Source organism: Numenius arquata, chromosome 6 (assembly GCF_964106895.1).
Source record: "Numenius arquata chromosome 6, bNumArq3.hap1.1, whole genome shotgun sequence".
NCBI lineage: Eukaryota > Metazoa > Chordata > Aves > Charadriiformes > Scolopacidae > Numenius > Numenius arquata.
In genome coordinates, this window is record NC_133581.1 from 68,872,919 (window position 1) to 68,893,695 (window position 20,777).

The window sequence follows — 20,777 nt, forward strand, 5'->3', positions numbered from 1 at the left end:
GCAAATGCAGACTGATTGTTAATGTAATCCTGCAAGAAGAAAGTCAATTACGTGCCTGCGATTGTTCTTATGGATTAGAAGTCACCTAATTGGGAAAGATTGGGCCCACTGCTGAATGGGCTTTAGGTACTCTGTTTTCCAGGCAGAAAAGAGGGAAAGCAGAGCTTTATCGTGCTGTTTCCATATACCTCATCTCCTGGTGAAGAAGGGTTGAGCGCTGGGGGCTGGTCCTGCCTGGTGGAGGGGTGGCCACATGCTCCTCCAGTGAACATCTCCAGCCCCATAACGGTGTCCCACCTCACCCAGGGTGGTTTGGCATCATGGTCCCTGTCTCTTTGAGCAACCTGGTCTAGTGGGAGATGTCCCTGCCCAGGGCAGGGGCTTGGAACTAGATGGTCTTTAAGGTCCCTTCCAGCCCAAACCATTCTGTGATTTGCAGGAGGTACCAGCTCAGCACGGAAACAAACGGCAGGTTTTGGCAGTTCCGCTTATTGCATGTCAAACTATTAAAAAAAGCAAAGACGTCATCAAGAGCAGTATTACACGGTGCACCGTGGAAAATAAACTAATGACAAGCGCGTCAGAACAAGCTTTGCAGCTGGGCTTGTTGGTTTCTTGCCTGAATTAAAGATATTTGTCACTGTGAGTCATTTCAGGGCCGTAACTCTCCTTTGAAGTGAAGGTGACACAAGAGCCACCTACCTGACAAGGTTTATATTCAAAACCAGATAGCTGTGATTATATTGCTGGGAAAACTCGTTAAAAAAGAGCAGCCACTGGGTTTCCACAGCAGAAATAAAGCAAACACTAAATGGGAGTTTTCCCTCTGCGGTGTGTAGATAGAAGAAGCATTTGCCCATGTACTGAGCAGTGCTATTTTATATATATAACCGCTAAAGAAAACTCTTTTATTTATTAAGGAAATCAATTGTCGCTGCTGTTATAAATTGTAAAGAAATGACTTTAAAGACCGCCACAGTTTTTTATAGGAGTATACAGTAGATGAATTTACAATGCATTCAGTTGTCATTAATTAAAGAGATGCTTGTCTGACTTTTTGAGTCAATGAAGAAATTTATGGTTGAAATCAATAGGCCAAGTACAATGGACTAAGGATGTGTTTATTTTTTATAAACATAACTGTGCATATAGGCAATCAATATTTAATCATCCCATAGGATTAATTCCTCAAGAAATCTATATGTTCGAGTCTTTTAGAGAATATAGTGTTTCTCAACATCAGGCAGAGAATAAATACCCTTTCATTGACAGCAGAGGGGAGATGGTTTCATCCTGCTGCAATAAAACGCCGCCACACTTTTACAGTCCCCTGTCTCTGATGTCAGGGAAATAAGTTTTGCTTCTCTGTTAGCTTTCAGGAACAAAGATTTCTAAATATTCAAAGGTAACCAAGAAAAAGTGAATCTCTGTGAAGCCTTCTGTGCTCTGGATTGACTGAATGTAGGTATGCTCTGCTAATTTAATTACAGGTTAGGCCTATGATAATGCTAATAAATGCTCCAGAAACTAATGTGAATTTTTCCTCAGCACTTTACAAATAGTCAAAAAACATTGGAAAACTCTTGTTTCGACTTGGTCAAAGTAAATTTACCAAAACACATTTCATCCTTATCTTGATAAGGCAAAGAGCTTTGATTTTAAGAATTTTTCTCCTTCAAAAATTAATTTTTCAAGCAAACCCTGATTCTTACTAATTTTAAAGCTCTGGACACATGAATTGACATGCAGGCAGATGTTTTTCGGTTGCGTTTGCTTGTGTGATCTCTCTTTTAAGCATCAGTCTTGACTTTTTCAATCTAAAAAGACACAGCGTGAATGTAAGGGAGAGGCTCTACAGGTGATTTTGAGGAAGTGGATGATGTGGATTTGTCTCCTTCCCATCCAAGGAGGAGATGCCTGGATCTTTGGATGCAGAGAGGCAGTGCTGCAGGAGGAAGGGCGGGGGGTTGGGTTCTTCTCAATGCTTTAATGCCAAGCAGTGAGTTACCAAGAGCTTTGGGTGTCTCTTACGTGGGGTCTGGCTTTGCAGAGCCTCCTCAGTTTCATGCTAGGAGTTTGAACCACCCTAAGGCATTGTAGAAACCTAAATCCTATTTTTAGGGTGTCTTGGGCATTTCAATGTTAGCGTTAGGTGCCTCAGCATCATGTAGACCTTTAAAAAAGTGCTAGAAAACCCTTGTTCCTCCAGCTGGTTGCCGGCAGGGTTCCCAGAGGGATGTCCCAGACACAGGGTCGATGTCTTCATGCAGCCACCTCACTTCCAACAAAACTGCAGGGCTTATATTCCTGATGGGAAGAGATGCTTGAAAGCTGAACGTAGCAAAAGCTGTGCAGATACATATTTTCTTCATTTATTTGTTCAACAGCAGAGCTGAAAAATTAGACAAGGGGATTTTTTGTGTCAAAGCCAGTGTCAATTGTGTAATGTTTGGGGCTTTTTTTTTCTGGTTTCCATGGTAAAAATGAGAATTAGAACAGAGCTGGTGTTGATTGCAAGGCGAAAAGACGTGTGTGGCTTCCTATGGAGAAATACCAATATCCAGTACTGGCTTAGGATGCATAATCCTGAAATGAAAAATCAAATTGTTTTTCTTTGAGAATTAATAAAATAATGGAGCTTCTTTATTGCTTTTGTTTGGGTGGTTGTAGAAAAGGGTACCTAAAGGGGCTCCAGGAAAGCTGGGGAGGGACTCTGGATCAGGGAGGGGAGCCCTAGGAGGAGGGGGAAGGGTTTGACACTGAAAGAGGGGAGATGGAGATGAGATCTGGGGGAGAACTTCTTGGCTGTGAGGGTGGTGAGAGCCTGGCCCAGGTTGCCCAGAGAAGCTCTGGCTGCCCCATCCCTGGAGGGGTTCAAGGCCAGGTTGGAGGGGGCTTGGAGCAACCTGGTCTGGTGGGAGGTGTCCCTGCCCAGGGCAGGGGGTGGCACTGGGTGGGCTTTAAGGTCCCTTCCAATCCAAACCATTCAATGATTCTATGGCTTAATGTGGGTGAGACTTGAATGACTGTTGTACCTTGCGTGCAGGAGAAGAACATAGTCCTTGCACCTTCATGCACTTTTCCACACGTTGCATTGACCACACACAGTGTTTGTCACTTTTCTCCTGGGCACTCAGATTTCAGTGATGCCCGGAAGGTTTCTGTGAGACGGGAGCAGGAGAGGTGTGTGTGGCATAAAACCAGGGCTGCTGCTGGGCAGAGCAGAGGACAGGAGGAACTCATCATCCCTAATGTGTGCTGATGTTTGCTTCACGAGCTCTGGGACATCAAAGTGACACACTGCAAAACCTGGGTGAAGCAGGTGTCCGTGGCATGTTCTTATTCATGGGTATCTAAAGCGGAGAGAAAGAGAAAAGACTGAATTTCTGTTAAACAATCTGTACCTTGGGTTTTATCGTCTGTTTTTTTGATCTCAGTACTTAGGTACAAAGAGCTGTGAAAGAGCTGGCATCTAACAGAACCTGTCAAATTGAAATTTTTCATGAGCTCCACTGGGCCGATCTTTTAAAGATACAATATAAATGCACATATTTTCAGTATCTTTATTACCTTTAATAACTCTTTGTAGTGCGGTGGCTTTGGCAAACCACAAACAGAGGAATGCTCCTCAGTTCCAGGCTGGGTACCAAGCGCTGGGGGACATTTCATTAATGTCATCCTATGATGGGGGGTCATTTTAGTACTTGCAAGAGGAAGAAGGTGGTGATGCTGCTGTGGGTGGACACTCACATGGTGCTGGTGGGGGCAGACACTGCAGGTGCTGAGCTGCATCATCTCTAGGCTCAGCATCTCGCAGCTCCTGGCCACACACTGGTGTGTCCAGGCTCCTCCACCTACCTGTTCCACACCCGCACATCCATCCAAATGCTTTCTGGTACAAGTACCAGCTTTCTGCCACCCTCTGCGCGTCCAGAATTTGTATTAAGCAGCGTATCTCTGCCTTGCTCATTGGGCAGACAGCAGTGTGGGTTTTCCTTACGGTAACTTGTTTTTACATTTCTAACCGAATCTGAGATGGTTTTCCCTAGCATTTCTCCCATGTGTGACTTAACCCCTGCGGGGCCAGCCCTGGGGAGCCACCTGAGCCTCTCGCAGGGCTCATCCAGCATGGGCAAAGGCAGAAACCCTGAAATAACAGCTCAGATGCACCCAGTGTTAGTCTAACTCAAGCCCTATGAAGGCTCAAAGCCCAGTAAAACACACGCTGATTTTGGTGGCAGCAAAAACTGACGTCCATCATCCCAAATTTCTTAAGAATTCCTCTTGCTTTTTTTGCTTCACAACTGGAGTTTTATTTAACAGGCATAGAGCTGTGCTTGTGTAAAACATACTTTAACAATAAAAGTATTGACATCTCTGTCCCACTGCTGTGAATTTAAAGCTTGGAGTCTGTTAATATTGCTGCGAATGTAGTTTATTTGGATGAAATGCAGTAGATTTAGTACTAGATTTCAGCAATTTCAATGTACACCTTTATTTTGTCAGCAAATTAGTTTTGGAATAACAGCTTTTCTGTCCTCAATTAACTCTGTATTGGTGAACATGTAATAGGTAAGAACATCAGGTGTAGTAAGCTTAGTGGAACATCTCATTTTAGCGTCGCTGCACCTGTACCATTGTCTTGGGACGCGTGGTAAATATTTAATGATTTTTCCTTTGTTTCCTGCAGAGAGTGTCTATAATAAGGCAGAGTATCTGCAAGGAATATTGCAATGTCAAGCCACTCTGCTGCCCAAAATGTGTATGATTTCTGCTTATCTATAAACTGGTTAATATTAGAGACAATGTGGCACTCCCTTCGTGTGATGCCTTCTTCTTAATTAGATTTTTTTTTTCTTTTCATTTCTTGGTAAGGCAAATAAATAAAAGAGACTATGGATTTTGATGTTGAAAATACAGTCTATAAAGCGCAAAAATCTATGCTTTGCCTTTTTTTTTTTAATAAAAAAGCCTCTTGTTTGCTCATATTGACTTTCATTGTTCTCTGAAATCCATCCATCTTTGAGACTACAAGGATTGCTGATAATTATGCACTAAGGCTGTTAATGGCCAGCCTATTTCTTTCTCGCTCATCAACAAAAGTGGTAAGTGCTTGGAAATCAAACTGCCTCTCGGTTCTTCAGCATGCTCTTATTGGCTTCAAATGATGGCCCAAATGACAGCTGTGAAACCTCATTGCCTCTAATGAGGAGGCAGTGCCCAGCTCGCCGAGATGCAGCCGCCCCAGCCTGATGTGCACGGGGGCAGAAAACACGTCTGTCACTGCTGTTAGCCACGATTATTTTAAAATCACGGGGAGGATGGGGCTACTAGACACAAGGAGCCAATTTACCTGGTGAGGTTTGAAAGGATAGCATCTGGGAGCTAGTAAATTCAGCCTTAGTAAGCTGGTAACATGAACTGAAATGAACAGCTTTTTTTTTTTTTTTTAAGTAAGAAAAACGTCATTTAATATTAACAAGTGGGTTTGAAACAGAGGTCTGCAAAGATCTCTTTTCTCAGCCTGGAGAAAAGGAGGCTGAGGGTAGACCTTCTCGCTCTCTACAACTCCCTGAAAGGAGGGTGTAGCCAGGGGGAGTCGGTCTCTTCTCCCAAGGAACAGACAATAGAACAAGAGGAAACGGCCTCAAGTTGCACCAGGGGAGGTTCAGATTGGATATTAGGAAAAATTTCTTGATGGAAAGGGTTATTAAACCTTGGAACTGACTTCCCAGGGCAGTGGTGGAGTCACCATCCCTGGAGGTAATTAAAAGATGGGTAGGCATGGTGTTGGGTTGATGGTTGGACTCGATGATCTTACAGGTTCCTTCCGACCAAAACAGTTCTATGATTCTATGAAACAAATTCAGGTTCCTAAAGGTGGAAGATCTCAGTGAGATTTTTGAAACATCTGTTTGGATGCTTGGGTGCTTACACGCCATCCCAACCCAAGCACTTCATCCCCTGCTGTGGTCTCCATCTGGTGGGCATCAGAAATCCTCAGGAACTGAATTATCACGGCTTTTCCTTCATGTAGCAGATGTCTGAGAGCTGTACAGTTTTGGGCTGCCCGGTGTTTGGTCCGGGACCTGTGCGGGCAGAGGAGGGCAGGCAGACGGCTCTTGATAAATGGGTTTGCAATCTGTGATCTCATATTTTTGTTACAGGAATGCTCAGTAGCAGGTTACCTCAGGTCCACGTTCTTGCTGTATCCCTAATCCTCCTGGGTCGTTTGAAGGTTGGAGGAGGCACAAAAAGTTGGGGTAGCACAAATGTGCCATTTCTGAAGTGAAGATGTCATCTATCCCAAAAGCTCTGACATTTGCATCCTTTTTTTGATTTTAGGCTGGACAACAGCGTTGGTGGGAGCAGGAAATTACAGTGAATGGAAATATTCAAAAGGGAGAATTAATTACCTACAACCTAACTGAGCTGATCAAGCCAGAGGCGTATGAAGTCCGTCTAACGCCCATCACCAGATTTGGGGAGGGGGACTCAACTATTCGGGTCATCAAGTATAGTGGTAAGAAGACCTTCACATATGAGGAAACGCGTTGCGGTACATTCTGCACCATTCGGTTTGCTGTACAGAGTATGGCTGTACTGGGTTGCACTGGGAGAACTGGTTACCAGTCCTGGAAATAATGCTGTGAGGGGTGAGTGTGGGCTTCCAGGCAGGTAGGTAGAAATAAAGAAAAAAAAAGAATAACGTTAGCTTCATGAAATAGCTCATTCCAAGAGTTTGTTCTTATTTTAAACACTTGGAAGAGCAATGAGTTTTGAAGAAAAATCTACAAATCGAGTAGTAATCTGAAGGTGCCAAATCAATGTTTTGTATCATCAAAATACCCCCCAGAATGAGCACCTTTTGAGAAGTTTTTATTTGAATGTGAATGATTTTTAAAAAAAAAAAAATCTGTCATTTCTAGTACTGTGCAAGTGGAAAAGGGCATTTATACATTTCCTCTAAAAGGTCATGCCGTGACAAAGATTTGTCCACCTTAATCTAACAAGAAAACTACAGTATTCTTACATCCTTCCACTCAGTCCCCCAGCGTTGCCAGGAATTAGTTCCTAGAGCTCTGAGAAATCCCTCAAAAATATCTTTCTTGAGGTATTTATTTAATGAATAACTGAATTACTTTTTTTTTGTTTTTCTTCTGTAAAAAATTGCAATGAATAGACAAGAGGTACCTTGGAGAGAAGATGGCTCTACTAAAGATGTCATTGTGCGGTTTGTGATGGGAACCTGATGTGCAGAGCAGAAAGTTTTTATAATTGAAAAAGGGATATGTGTGCCAGGGGGAGAGATTTGTAGAGATGGAATCATGAAAGTATGAGTTTATCATCTGAGGACAGACTTTTTAGCAGGGCCTGTTGTGGTAGGACAAGGGGTAATGGCTTTAAACTGAAAGAGGTGGATTCAGACTCAGGGTGGTGAGACACAGTCCCAGGTTGCCCAGAGAGGTGGGAGGTGCCCCATCCCTGGAAATATTCCAGGTCAGGTTGGACAGGGCTCTGACCAACCTGATCTAGTTGAAGATGTCCCTGCTTATGGCAGGGGGGTTGGACTAGATGACTTTTAAAGCTCCCTTTCAACCCAAACCATTCTGTGACTCTGCCATGAAGAACCCTGGTAGTCCTGCAGGACAAAAGCCAGGTGACTCACAGGTCAAGGCAGAGGTAGCCACGGAGGTTCAATTGCTCCGGGAGCTGGATCCAACAGCAAGTAGTGCTATGCAGATACCTAGGAGCGCCCCAAGCAGGAAACCATGCGCAGCAGAAGGCCCAAAAGCAACCTACACATCAAGAATTACTTTCAAAAGTCATTATCAGATATTTTAAAGTAGTGAACAAATCTAAAAAAAAAAAATTAGCATCCTCACAGCCGCTGCCCTCGAAATTTCTCCCATGACTTGAATACTGACCAGTGCTCCTATAAGGAGGAAAAAACCTCCCCTTGGGTCACTCAGTCACTACTGCTCTTTTTTTTGGTGGCGATAGTACCCTGGCAAGTCTCGGGAGGTTGATTGAGGTCTCGGCTCTGGCTCAGAACTGCGCTGAGTTGGAGGTTTTAATGAAACATTATGTGATTTACATTTCTAGCCCCTGGCTGGCAGGAAGAATGTTCCCATGAAGCATAAAAAGAAAGGCAGATTTTGTCTGCTGCAATTTTTTTTCTCCTGGAATCTGCCATTAGCACAGATGTGAACAACATCCCGTTTCAAAGGTGCTGATGAGGTGCCAAGGCAAAATCCAGCCCCCCAGGAGGGAGGAAGCCGTTGCCTCGTGCCCCAGATGGAGGGATGCTTTCGAAGCACGACGCGGGGTGATTACTCTGGTGCTGACAAATTCACAGCTTCGGAAACCATGAGCCAGATGCTCCTATCAATAAGATAAACCCAAAGTGACTTCCCTTGGAAGAGGGATCCCGGAACCACCGAGGCTTCTTTTGTGTGCTTAAAATGCGCATTTTTATCCCGGCATTCATCCAATGACTATAGTGTCAGCAAACTATTACCAGGCTAATTTTAAGGATGTTATAGCCTCAACTGTAAAATAATGATATCACATACACTATTATAGTGCAAATCCGATACTTATAATCTGAAATGCTGGAATCTTCGAAAAGCAGTTAATGGGCTGGCAGGACGCACAGCAGCAGGCCTGCATCAGTGCAAAAAATAATTATAAGCAGTACCCAGAAAATAGAAGGCATCATGCGAATGTTTCTTAACAGAAGAACTAAGATAATTTTTTACATTTTTCTCCCATTACATTTTTTTTTCTTAATTGTGAGACCTCAGGCAAGGAGGAAAACATTTTAATTTTCATATTTTCAGTGGGGTTTTGTGTGTGTGTGTGCGTGTTCAATTTTGATCAGGACTCCAGGAGCACACTGGCCTCTAGCAGTGTCAGCCCATCTTTCTCATCCCACCACTTTAGGAATATTCTTTTTGGAGGACCAGGACCCGGGACCATGTCCTTTCAGGTCTTGAATATCTCCAAGGATGGAGACTTCACAACCTCTCTGGACAACTTGGTGCTCGATCACCCTTAGAGTAAAAAAGTTTTTTTCTTAGGTCTGAAATGCAGCGATGTATTTGTGTTGCTGGTGAGGATTCCCATTGCAAACATGTTTTGCCTTATTTTTTAAAAACTTTATGCAGGCTAATGGGATTTCACCCCATTTTGAAGAAATGTGGCCAGTGTGAAAAGCAGATCAGACACGTCGTAGTTAGAGTAGCTAAAAACAGTAGCAGTGGCTTTTGCCTTTAAGAAATGCATTAACTTTTACAGTTGAGTTTTATTTTTGTGCAAAGAGAGGATAGATAGGCCATGCACTGTCTCGGTTTTACTTTGACAGCTTAAGCTTGTCTTCTGTAGCAGGACAGTCTTGGGTAGGTACCATGCAGAAGAGATTTCTCTAGAATATTTATGAAGTGTTTAAGGCTTAACATGACATTTTTAGCGTATTGGCTGCGTTTGCTGCCTTACTAGAGAGGAGAAGGTTTCTCCAGATATCTCCCAGGGGACGAATCACCCTCTGGACATGCCCATCTCTCTCCTGTGGCTGTAGAGACGCTCCAATGACACTCTTAGGCGAGGTGTCTAACTTTGAGATCGCTAAAGTTAAGCCACATTAATCCTACCTGTGCAGTCATTTTTATTGGGTCACACTCCTGTGCCCATGATGCAGAGCACATCACCTTTTAAATTAAGACCCACAACTGGAGATTAACATGGAAATTGCTAATAATAAACGCTCCCAGTGTGCTAGCCTGCTGGTAGCCATCTGAATGTCCAAAATAAGGAGACTTAAAGCAGGAAAACCTCAGTAAGGAGCTCTTTACAGTATGCCCTGCCATCCCAAGCAGGAGTTACAAATACTAAGTAAAAACTCTGCATTATCCAGTCCCATGAATCAAAAACTTACCTGTGCCAGAAGCATTTCTTAGGGAAACCCCTCGCCTGCCATGAGTTATTGTCTCCTCTGCGCGCTGAAAGGACGGGAGAAAAGAGCGATCATCACAGTAGGAGCGACATTGGTGATTACAGCCAAACATCACTTGACAGATTCTTTGGTAGATACACGTGTTACTCTGCTCGCGAGCACAGTCTGCCACATAAATATAAACAGGGCAATTTTAATAGCACTAATGAGTGTTTTGTAGGCTGACACAAACCAGACATGTCTCGCAGTAACAGTGTAAATATAATCTCCGTCACTTTACATAAATCTGTGTCAGCCTGTTTGATACGAACCGACTGGAAAGTTCTCCAGCTACTCCAATTATAACTTCAGCACTCGTTCCTTTAGATACGCACTTATGTTTAAATATTTCTAGAGTTATCCAGTGTTTAAAGAAACAGTTTGGCTCCCTTCTATGGAAAAAGGCAACAACCCGATGTTACTACTACTGGTGTGTAGAGTCAGCCCCTTGTGACAGTGGCAGGTAGACGATGGTGGCCTGTGCCTTTGGAGTCCATATTTTCATGTGAGGCTTAGACAGTCCCCAGAATCTGTATGGAAGAAGAGTATATAATTGTGGTTGTTATTATTGCTATTATTTTTGTTATTATTATTATTAGTGGGACTCAGAAAAATAAAATTGGCACCAAATAGGGCATAAATGGTAGGATTTCTAAGTTCACACAAACTTATTTATTTTTCCATTTCCGGTATTCCACAGTGGTATAAATAGTAAGTTAGGGCAATTGCTGTTATGGGAGGAGGAAAGCCTTGTCCTTGTAGAGTACCAATATTTACTCAATATTGCTTCTCCTCTGCAAACCAAGTGCTTGGAGGCATTATGGACTTCTGATCTTGATTAAAGCTTTTCAGTGCTGGCTGTAATTCCCACAGGCAACCAGTTTCTGGTGGTAAAAAACACAGGACATGAACATCTACTGGCCTCTCCCTTTATGGGTTTCATAGTTAAGAAAGCTTGGTTTGCAGCTCTTTTTTTTAAAGGACGGACATAATGTCTCAGTCTCTGAAGGCCACCTCACTTGGGAGCTGAACAAGTGTGTTGGGAAGGATCTGTGGGAAATTTAACTTGTATAAATGCAGTTGCCCCCTGTAGAAGCGCAAAAACCATCCAGCTCACTTAGAAGCTCACTGAGAAGTAAAATCATCCAACAAACTGAAATTCCAGCAGGTTTTATTCTCTGCCTGCCAGAGGAAAGGCAGGAAGATTAAGGGATCATCCGTCTTGGCTCTAACCAAGCTCAAACGTTTTTGTGACACTTTGTTCTCCTCCTGAGATTCTCCGCCGGCAGAACCTTCCTCCCCGGCAGGAGCCAGGGTCGGATGAGCAGAGCAGCAATAACCCTCTGAGGTGCACGGATTTTTTTCCAGACATTTCAAAGTCGGCCTTGGGAATTTTACTGCCTCAGTCATCCATTAATTTCCCTTTATGGCTAATTTAACTTGCCACCCGTGTGTCGCACAGGCAGCATCCTTCCCTTCCTGCGGTAAGAGTTAGAGCCATCACACATTGTCTTATAGCAATGTGCCGTATTACTTTGAAAAATGGGCTTTCTGGGTTTTTGTTTGGTTGTGGTGGGTTTTTTTCTTACTTTATGGTGTTAGATAAGTTCAGCCTAACTGCTTTAATTTGTTTTTCTGCTTTTGTCAGTCAGTGTGAACTCAAGTTTGGCAAGAAGCCTTTTTTTTTGCTCTGTGGTGAACAATCTGAATAGGATGACTCAAGGTTACACACTGATGATAGTTTCCATAAAAGTCCATACGTTTAGTTACAAATCAAGCATCAGTAAATGTAGTTCTCAGCAATTTCAGCTAATTCCAAGTTCAGTCATTCAAGATTTTCACAAAATGAATGTTTCTCGGAGAATGAAAGGTAATTTTTTGGTAAAAGCTATGAGGTTATCTAGTATAATCACTAAGTTTCTTAAGAAGATTGCAGTGGGGCAACTCACTGTTCATTTGGTTCAGTGATAAAATGGCAGAGTTGCTAATTTAGAGCTGTTTTGAAAACTTCAGATTGAATCCAGAGCTATGTAAGGGTCACAAACCAAGACTTCATGTCTGCAAACATGGCATGGGAAGTGCAGCAAGAAAAAGTGGAGCAATACTCGTACTGGAGTCTAGCCTTACCAGATGTACCCATTATTTGGAGATAAAATTTTAGTTCAAATTTTCTGTTAATAACATGCAATTCCAACTCTGAGCTTGGCATCCTTCTGTTTCTCACATGCATAAGAGCCCGGTTTCCTAAGTCATCCGTTCCTCAAATTTACCCTTCTGCAAACAGGTAGCACAAACCGCAGACCAATTTCTCATCCAACCCCGTTTCCCGTGTTTAGCATCATACAGGTGACTCTGGACCTGAACCTGGGTAGCCGTCCCCATGGTTAAGATAACTGTAGGCACTGTTGAGGTTTGACTTTGATTCTGTTTCATCCTATTGAGGTATTAACTTCAATACTAAAGAATTATGGATGTAGAGGTTTTTATAATTTTGCCAAGAGTGCCAGTTTTATCAGTTTCCTCAAAGTTTCCCAGTTCCCAATAGTCCTGCCGTGTCATGCAGGGCATTGCACAGACCCATAAAAGAACAGACAGAAGTAATACTTTTTTAGCGAAGTTATCTCAAGGGTCTCTGCAATACCGGCAGATTTCTTTTTGATGCCTCCCAGGGTGAGGGGTCAGCATGGGCTGCTCCTGCCATGGGGTGGGGAGCAGGCAGAGGTGGGATGCAGAGAGGTGGGATACTGGTGGGTCCCTGTCCTGGTCATTGAATGTGGCTCCTCCAGCTGGAAGCTTTTCAGGACAGCACGTGTCACCTTACTTTGTCAACTTCTTAAATTTCTTTAAAATATTTATTCTTCCTAGAAGAGGGTTTATGTCCCAGAAGACTCTCATGCATTTTCGTGGTTGTGTCTCATGGTCTAATGAGCTCAAACCTCTTCTTGCAAACTTGCTGGGCTTATATTTACTGCTATTTAAAAGGAAAATGGGCATTTCTAAGAATGTAAGTGCTGTATTTTTCTTAAGACGCATATGTACTCAGACATCTTTAATTAAAGAATAGTATTATTCATTGAGTAGAAGGGTAATTCATTACATTAAGTATTCTTGAACAATGCTGAAAGGAAATTTTAAGTGATGAGCAAGGTCCAGTGCAGAACATATGCTTTTGATGAATTCATCCTTTCTGTAGTTTTTGTTGGATTCCTGTACAAAGACATCACCCTGGAGTTTTACTGTGCAGCTGTCCCCATCCTTACGATATCTGTGCCACTAATCTAGGTTTGATGCTTAATTACAGCACCTTGTTCCCCAGGCTGCAGGTGCTCGTGATGGAGGGTACGCATCGTGGGTGGGAGAGGCTATCATTTCTCACTGAAATCATTGCCTTTGCATTGCCAGGGAGCCAAAAAATTTGCTCAGAAAGGAAGTTCCCAGCTCTGTTGGCTGTTTTGGTGTAGGAGGTATGATCAGTGTCTTGAGGGGGAGGGAAATTTAGGATAATCTGAATATTGATGAATTAGAAATTCTTCTTTGTGCTAATTGTATTTTTTGCTCTGTCTTCCAGCTCCGGTAAATCCACATCTACGTAAGTATTTCTGTATCTTTTTAGCTTTTATCTGTATAAAGAATTGTCCTTGCACCCATTGTCCTTTACAGTCAAACAGTAAATGATAAATATTTCACTTCCAGTTGCAGCCCATGGATTGCAGCAACCACCTTAGTTTTGCGTGTGAGATGGGCTGGTGGATAAAGGTTCCTTTTGTTCTGCCATGCAAGAGGAAAAAAGCAAGAGTAGATGGAGAAAGGAAAAATTATAGCCCCAGCTCATCTTCCTTTCCCACTGCCCAAACAGTTCATCTAAAAGAAAAATACTCATGTTCTGAAATAACATGCATTTGTGGGAGCTGTAGCTCAGTGTGCGTGGGTGAGGCTGTGGTTCAGTCACAGGAGTAGCAAAATACTGATAAACTAACTAGCTGAAAGTTCATGTGCTGTGTAGGAACTGTGCCTGTGCCTCAGTGTGGTAAAAATCTGGAAGGAAAAGTTAGTTTATGAAATTTTTGGAATTCATTTATCCTTGCATAAAAATGACATCTGCAGTTCTTGAGTATTTTGATACTTCCAAGGGTTATCAGATGCTCATCTGCAGCATAAAAACCAAAAGATGACTCTTTTTTCACGCGGTGCATACAGGAATCACAGACCCCGTTTGCACAGAGAAATGTGGAGACCAAAAGTGTAACTGGGGTGAGAAAGCATCCAGATAATCTCACAGGGGAGAGCTCCACAGGCAGGACTGAAAATGCAAACCCTAAATGTATTCGCTAATGCATCGGTGCGTGGGCACCGGGATGTTTCAGGGGAGAAAGGACTTCTCTAATGGGTTGTTCTTACACTTTTCCACGGGCACCAAATCTCTACAGATGTCGCAGGCAGGAGAATGGGCTGGAGCTTTAGTATGTCCCAGTAAAACCACCCTATTCCAAACAGTCTCCACGTCTACTCCATGGTTTCCTTCCACACCAAAGCACATGAATATTTTGCTGTGGGAACATATTCTGCCATTACTCTTGCTTTTCATAAAATATGCAAAAAATAAAGGGACTGGGATTCTCTCTGCCATTATTACTGCTGTAGCGCAGCCGTAATCGGGCAGAAAAGCAGCATGGGGCTGTGGGAGCAGCCTCTCTCTCCATCTCTCACAGGCAACGGCTAAGCCTTTCTGTAAATTTTACACTTATTTGTGGAAGATCTTGTGCAACGCATTAACAATTAATCAGGGCTTAGTTCAAAGCTCGCGGGAGCTGAAGGAACCACTCCCACTGACTTAAATGAGGAGTAGATGAGGCCCTTGCTAATTACTATATTAAATATATACTCTGTGATGTTAAGGAAAAAATGCATTGCCATCCCAAGTGCTTCAGACTGTGATCCTCTGCGATTTTCAGATCAGATCTGAAACTGTCTAATTTTCAGAATGTCTCTAGAGCTCAGTTAAAAGCAAAGGCTCTCGTAGGTGCGTGGTGCAGCGCAGGTGGCATCCACATGGGTTTTCATGTGCGCCGTTGTGAATGAAGAGCAAGAGCTGTATTCAACCGGGACAAGACACCTGTATCGGAAACTGAAGTCACGTTCTTCTTCTGCTTCATATCTGGAATAATCCCATTCCATAAGTCCTTCCTTTTTACAAGATGTCTGCAATGCAAGTAGGACGGAATGACTGAAACACTGAGATGGAGCCTCAGATCTACATTTTATTTTGTAACGGATAATATAATTTAATTTAAGCCATAAGTATTTCAGATCAATTAGTGCAACTAGATGTTACACCTGAATAACGGAAGAGATTAGATGTTAGAGAGTCATATTCAACTTGAATTTTATGGAAATAGGGGACAATAATTCATACTACAATGAGGAATGTTTCACCTTGAGAACAGTTTCCGATTTTGCCCTAATTGGTAATGAAATTATTAATAACCTGAATCCACTTCCAGAGCTGGCATGTGCTTTGACAAAAATTGACCACTGCCTTTAATAGCAATTGGCACCACTGTTTGTGCTTTCAGCCAACCGTAGTGGTCTGAGGGGTGTCACGAACTGGAGCACCCATGGGTGCTTGGGGCAGGGCTGGCTGTTCCACCTGCACTCAGCGTGTTCCTTCAATGAACACGTCAGGACCATCTAGACCTATTTAAATGGTCCTACTTCTTGCATAAGAAAAATATTCAGCTAACGCTGGAGAACTATTTCCCATTTTTATTCTTCTGCCATTTTTTAAGGAGCCTTTAGTGCCAAGAATATTTAGCACTAACCTTTCCCAATGTATTCCAAATGGTGGAGTCCCACATGAAACCAGTGTTTTCCTATTAAATAAATGTCAAAGTTTTACTTTTTTTTTTTTATCTGGCCTGAATATATATATATATATTTTTTTTTAACTTGAAGAAAAATCTTTTGTTCTGCTGATGTGGAATTTCTTAATGAAGCTCTGAGGGCATGGTGCGACATGCAAATGCAGCTCTTAGGGTACTGTGGGGGCTGTGTTAGAAACTGCTGAATGGCTGAAAATGCTTTGTGTTAATTCACTTTGCTGCAGGACGGGATCTGGTACTCAGAACTTTTCTGCTTTAGCTACTGTTTTGCCCTTTAATTTTATCAGACCGGGTAGAAGCAGCACTGTTTTTGCTATAGGAAGGTCTTGCATGAGTGGAGGTGGAAGTCAAACGCAGAGAATATAGTGTAAACCGAGCAAATTGGGAGCTCAAGTCGTATAAAAGGTAATTCTTGGAGATGAGAGGCACAGCTGGGGTTTTGTTCAGAGTGCTTCATTCCAGTCCTCATGTCTTTCAAGAGCTTTGTCAGGGTCTTTGCGTTATCTTCCTGTTCTTTGGGATAAGGACGGAGGTGTCCATCTGCATCTATTGACGTGTTTCTCTATCAAAGGATTTTGGGTGTAATCCGTGTGTGTGTATCCCTCGTGGCCTCGTTCTTTGATTTGCTCATCTCTCAGGAAGAACCACAATCAGGCCTCTACTTGTAGTCCTTCTCCACAACGCTCACAATGGTGCTCCTCCACTGAATGACTTTCTATATTGCCACTTCTTTAACATTCAAAATTCAGAAGACCTTGCTTCCATCTCCAAACAGAAGTGCAAGGTCCTGAAATTGGCCCCCCCTTCATGCCGATGGTTACCAGTCGTCTTTGCCAGTTAAGGAACTGGGATTTAGGAAATTAATTCTCTTGGAGGATCTAATAAAGCTGATGGATTTATTGAGAAATCAAGTCAATCTCCTTGAGGTGCTAAGAGCCAAGGAAGTTTCTATGAACTGCATTTTGGTGATAACCTGGCTTTATAACTCAGGGCTTATGAAAAACAGGGGGTTTATGCTAACTGTTGTGGAGGGGATACAGTTTGTGTTGCTCTTTGGACGGGCAGGAGCGGAATGAGGAAGACTTGGGATGCACCTTGTGGTTTGGAATGAATTTTTCAAGCCCGCTTTTTCAGTCTGCAGTGTTACCTGATTTTAAATAAGCTTCAGACCAGCATCCTTGCTTAGCAGTACATATCCAAGCTAAGCTCCAGGTCCCTCTGTCTTCACTGATTTACACTGAAGCTCCAGTGGCTTAAGTGGATTTATAGTTCACCAAAACCCCAAACCTGCAAACATTTATATACCTTCTCAATTTAACACAGATGAATAATCCCATGGCGCCTGGTGTTAGAGTTCCTCATAACAATGAATATAAATTGCACCCCTATGAAGAAGGCCGTGGCTGACACAGTGTGCAGACAGCTGCCTTCTCCCTAGAGAAGAGAGATTTGCTTGTTTTCTCAGATAGATCAATTGACTTTGCTGGAAGAGTAAACTCAGCAGGAACTATTCATGCGCATAAAATTAAGCTTTTGCACATTTTACTGCATGGGGCCTTATTCTGTTCTGAGGTGAAAACTGAAACTTGAGGTTTCGATTTATTTTGGTTCCTAAACGTCTGACAGAAGGACTTTCTCATCCCACCGTCACCTGGCAGGTGGGATCACTGAGCTGGTGTGTCTCACACACCTCTCTTTGGCAAAGGAGAGGATCCCAGTGATGCTTCTTGGCGGTTTTAATCTTTAGAGCCAAGGTTTTACCACTTGACCTCAAGTAAATAACAGAAATTTTAGTGAAAGATGGAGATGTCTTCAGGACATGATACAGTCACCTGTCCTGCCTGGTTCAGATAGACCTAAACCTTCCTCCCAGGTATTTGTCTAATTGGTTATTATAACCCAGTGATGGGGACTCAGTGCTCTTCCTGAGCAAGTCGTTCATGTGCTTCACTGTCCTGATTTTTAGAGATTTTCTTCATGTCTGCCCTAAAACTCCTTTGCTCTCATTTTAGCCATTACTTCCTTTCCCATCCCTATCAAAAGCCAAGACTAGTTTAGGAGATGTCACTTGGAGATAATGTTTCCATTCTGAAAAGTTGCTGTCCTCTTTTCCCTCATGTTCTTATCCCTAAACCACTTTTTTTTTCCCCGTAGTCCGTGTTTTATGGACATGCTGCCTGTTCTTCTCAGCTTTCTAGAAGTGCTAGTTGGGTAAGAGGAGACGATGTCTCTAAGGGCAGTTGTATCCATGGGAATGTGTGAGGAGGAGCTGTACAATAAGACTTGAATATAATTTCAAGTAATACCAACGCAGGTTGATGTTACTACAAAAGAAAACATACCCTGAACACTAGAAACTGGTGTAAAATAAATGTATGTCTGTTTTCCAGTGCTGTTACTAAGCATCATCACACAATATCTTTGTTATAATTGACAAGTACTTTGACAAACGAGCATTGGATTAATAGTTTCAGCCCCTAAATTTCTGCTCATTTGCTGCTTTGGCAGGAGAGTTCCACTGTGGGTTTGAGGATGGTAACATTTGCCTTTTCACCCAAGATGACACAGACAATTTCGACTGGACGAAACAAAGCACTGCCACCAGAGACACAAAATACACCCCCAACACGGGGCCCAACGCGGATCGGACTGGCTCCAAGGAAGGTAAGCTCCAGTGGTGTCACCAGTCCCTGGCACTGGGAGCTCCGCGGCTCCTTTGGGGTGAGGGACCTCTCCAGGACAGACAATTTAGCCACCTACATCATTTTTCCTGGTCAAACCAGAAATAAGCATAATTCAAGGACTTCTAAAAGAAATTGCTGGCGCTGAGGCTTGTGGCTGGTCCCAAAGCACAACCCACTGATGGTGCCATTAACCGTCTTGTATCATTTCTGTTGTGCCATTCTCAAAGCCATTGCGTTCAGGTTACAGTCTGGTGGGGAAATCTTCTGGCACATCTTGAAATATTCTTCTGGTTTATGTCATTTAAATTCTAACTCGGACTCTCTCAGACTGTCACAAGGAGAAATTCTTTTGCCCCATTTTCACTTTGGGTGTTGCTAAAATGTGTAATTCTCAATCTGCTGCCCTGCTTAACAGAAGCGTGCCATATCTGCTGCAGAGTGTATTTGCATTTGAAAAGTCAGACATGTTGTGCTGAATTTATCAAGCACTGCAGTAACTCATGCTATTTTATTGTGTGCTCCCTGCTTGCACTACCAAAGGGGGAAAAAAAGAACCATCCTGCATTGTATTTGCTTAGTTGGATTAAGTAAATACTATCTCTGTTGTTGGCACAGTCCAGGATCAGAATAAATTATCGTCTTCTTTTGTGAAAATGAGCTTTCAAACATGTGATTGACATGGCCAGTTGAAAATGTTCCTTGAAAGGTTTCCATCGAGATATTTTTCCTTTATTTTAAAAGTTCTCCCCGCTCACTGCTTATAGGAACAAATTACAACCTTGAGACTGATGCCTGAACCCCATCACAAAGGTTTTTTTCTTGTTCATATGTGATGTTATATTGATTTCAAATTGATTACAAGTACTGACCTGTTAGCCCTGATTTTACTCTGGGTAGAAAACATGTCTTTGAAGCAGTTGTGGAAAACACATGGGCTTAATGCAGGAGAAATATGTCTCAGAAACCATGGTGACACCAGATGAGTGTGAAAAATGGATCAAAATTCTTGATAGTCCTGGTGTCTTTCTGTTTGTACATGTTTAATCAAGGTGCTTTATAGCCCTGGTGTCTTCCTGTGTGTAAATGTGTTTGATTTTGAGGACTGCAACCTGATGATTTCCACCTGGCCTTCCCCCTAGGGTTCTACATGTACATTGAGACCTCGCGCCCCAGGCTGGAAGGAGAAAAGGCCCGACTTGTTAGCCCTGTTTTCAGCGTCGCTCCAAAAAATCCCTATGGAGCTACGAACACAGCCTATTGTTTCAGCTTCTACTATCACATGTATGGACAGCACATAGGTGAGAGGAAGCCAATGACCTTGTCTTTTCATTTTGGGAGAAATAGCAGGAGAGATGTCCACTTGCATGAAACAAAAGCACGGGGGAACTGCAAGGGACCGTTGCCACCAAAGCTGTTAGCATCCTAACCACTGTAAAAGTGCATTTTCCACTAATTAGCACACTAGCAGGAGCCCCTTTTATGGATGGGAGGTGTTTCATGCACACATGAGGGTTGAGCGTGGGAACTTTGGAGTGTGGAAATGGAAAAAGTGACATTTGCAAGGACTTTTGCCCGATGCCTGATGTTTCATGCACTCGTGAGGTTTTGAGCCTGGGAACTTTAGAATGTGGAAACGGAAAAGGTGACATTTGCAAGGACTTTTGCCTGATGGTAACACAGAGCTTTGAGCCGCTCCTCGCTGGGTTCAGGACGTGCCGGCGGCTGGAGCGGCACAGCCCGGGTGCGATGCACCAGCACACGGTTCCTTTGTAAAAGTCATGAACAATTGGCTCGCAGGCTGTGGGAGTACATATTTTCAAGGTGTATCCGCAACTCTATCTTTAGTCGTGGCTCTTTCAACACACACGTTTAATTTCTTTGAGTAGTATGAAAAAAAAAAAGGTGTGGGAAAATATAAAAGTATTAACAATAGACAGCCCATTTTTCTAAATCCTGTAAATCCCTGTGGGGTGCTCGGTGCTCATCAGTGTGTCAGAAGGCATTCCAAGCTGACCTGACTTGATGTATTTATATATATATTTCAAGGGCAAGCACACCCTCATGGTGCATTCTGGTGGTTGCTTGGGGAAACCTTCGCCTAATCCAGGCCGAGTTCAGGTTTTAAAGAGAGCAGACAAGTTGACGTGGTTTCCTCAGTTCTCTCTGCACTGCTGAGCGCGAGAACGCAGCCCCAGGTTCAGGTTCTCCTGGCTTTATGTT

General features: G+C 43.0%; 1 protein-coding gene across 1 annotated transcript in view; it reads left to right on the forward strand.

Annotated features, from left to right (window-relative positions):
* MDGA2 (MAM domain containing glycosylphosphatidylinositol anchor 2) overlaps nucleotides 1–20,777 on the forward strand; it is a 361,261-nt gene that overhangs the window by 327,698 nt on the left and 12,786 nt on the right. The window contains exons 13-16 of the mRNA XM_074149599.1: nucleotides 6,346–6,523; nucleotides 13,563–13,583; nucleotides 18,382–18,537; nucleotides 19,697–19,855. Of these exons, the coding sequence (XP_074005700.1) occupies nucleotides 6,346–6,523; nucleotides 13,563–13,583; nucleotides 18,382–18,537; nucleotides 19,697–19,855 (514 nt within the window). The remainder of the gene's footprint in view (nucleotides 1–6,345; nucleotides 6,524–13,562; nucleotides 13,584–18,381; nucleotides 18,538–19,696; nucleotides 19,856–20,777) is intronic.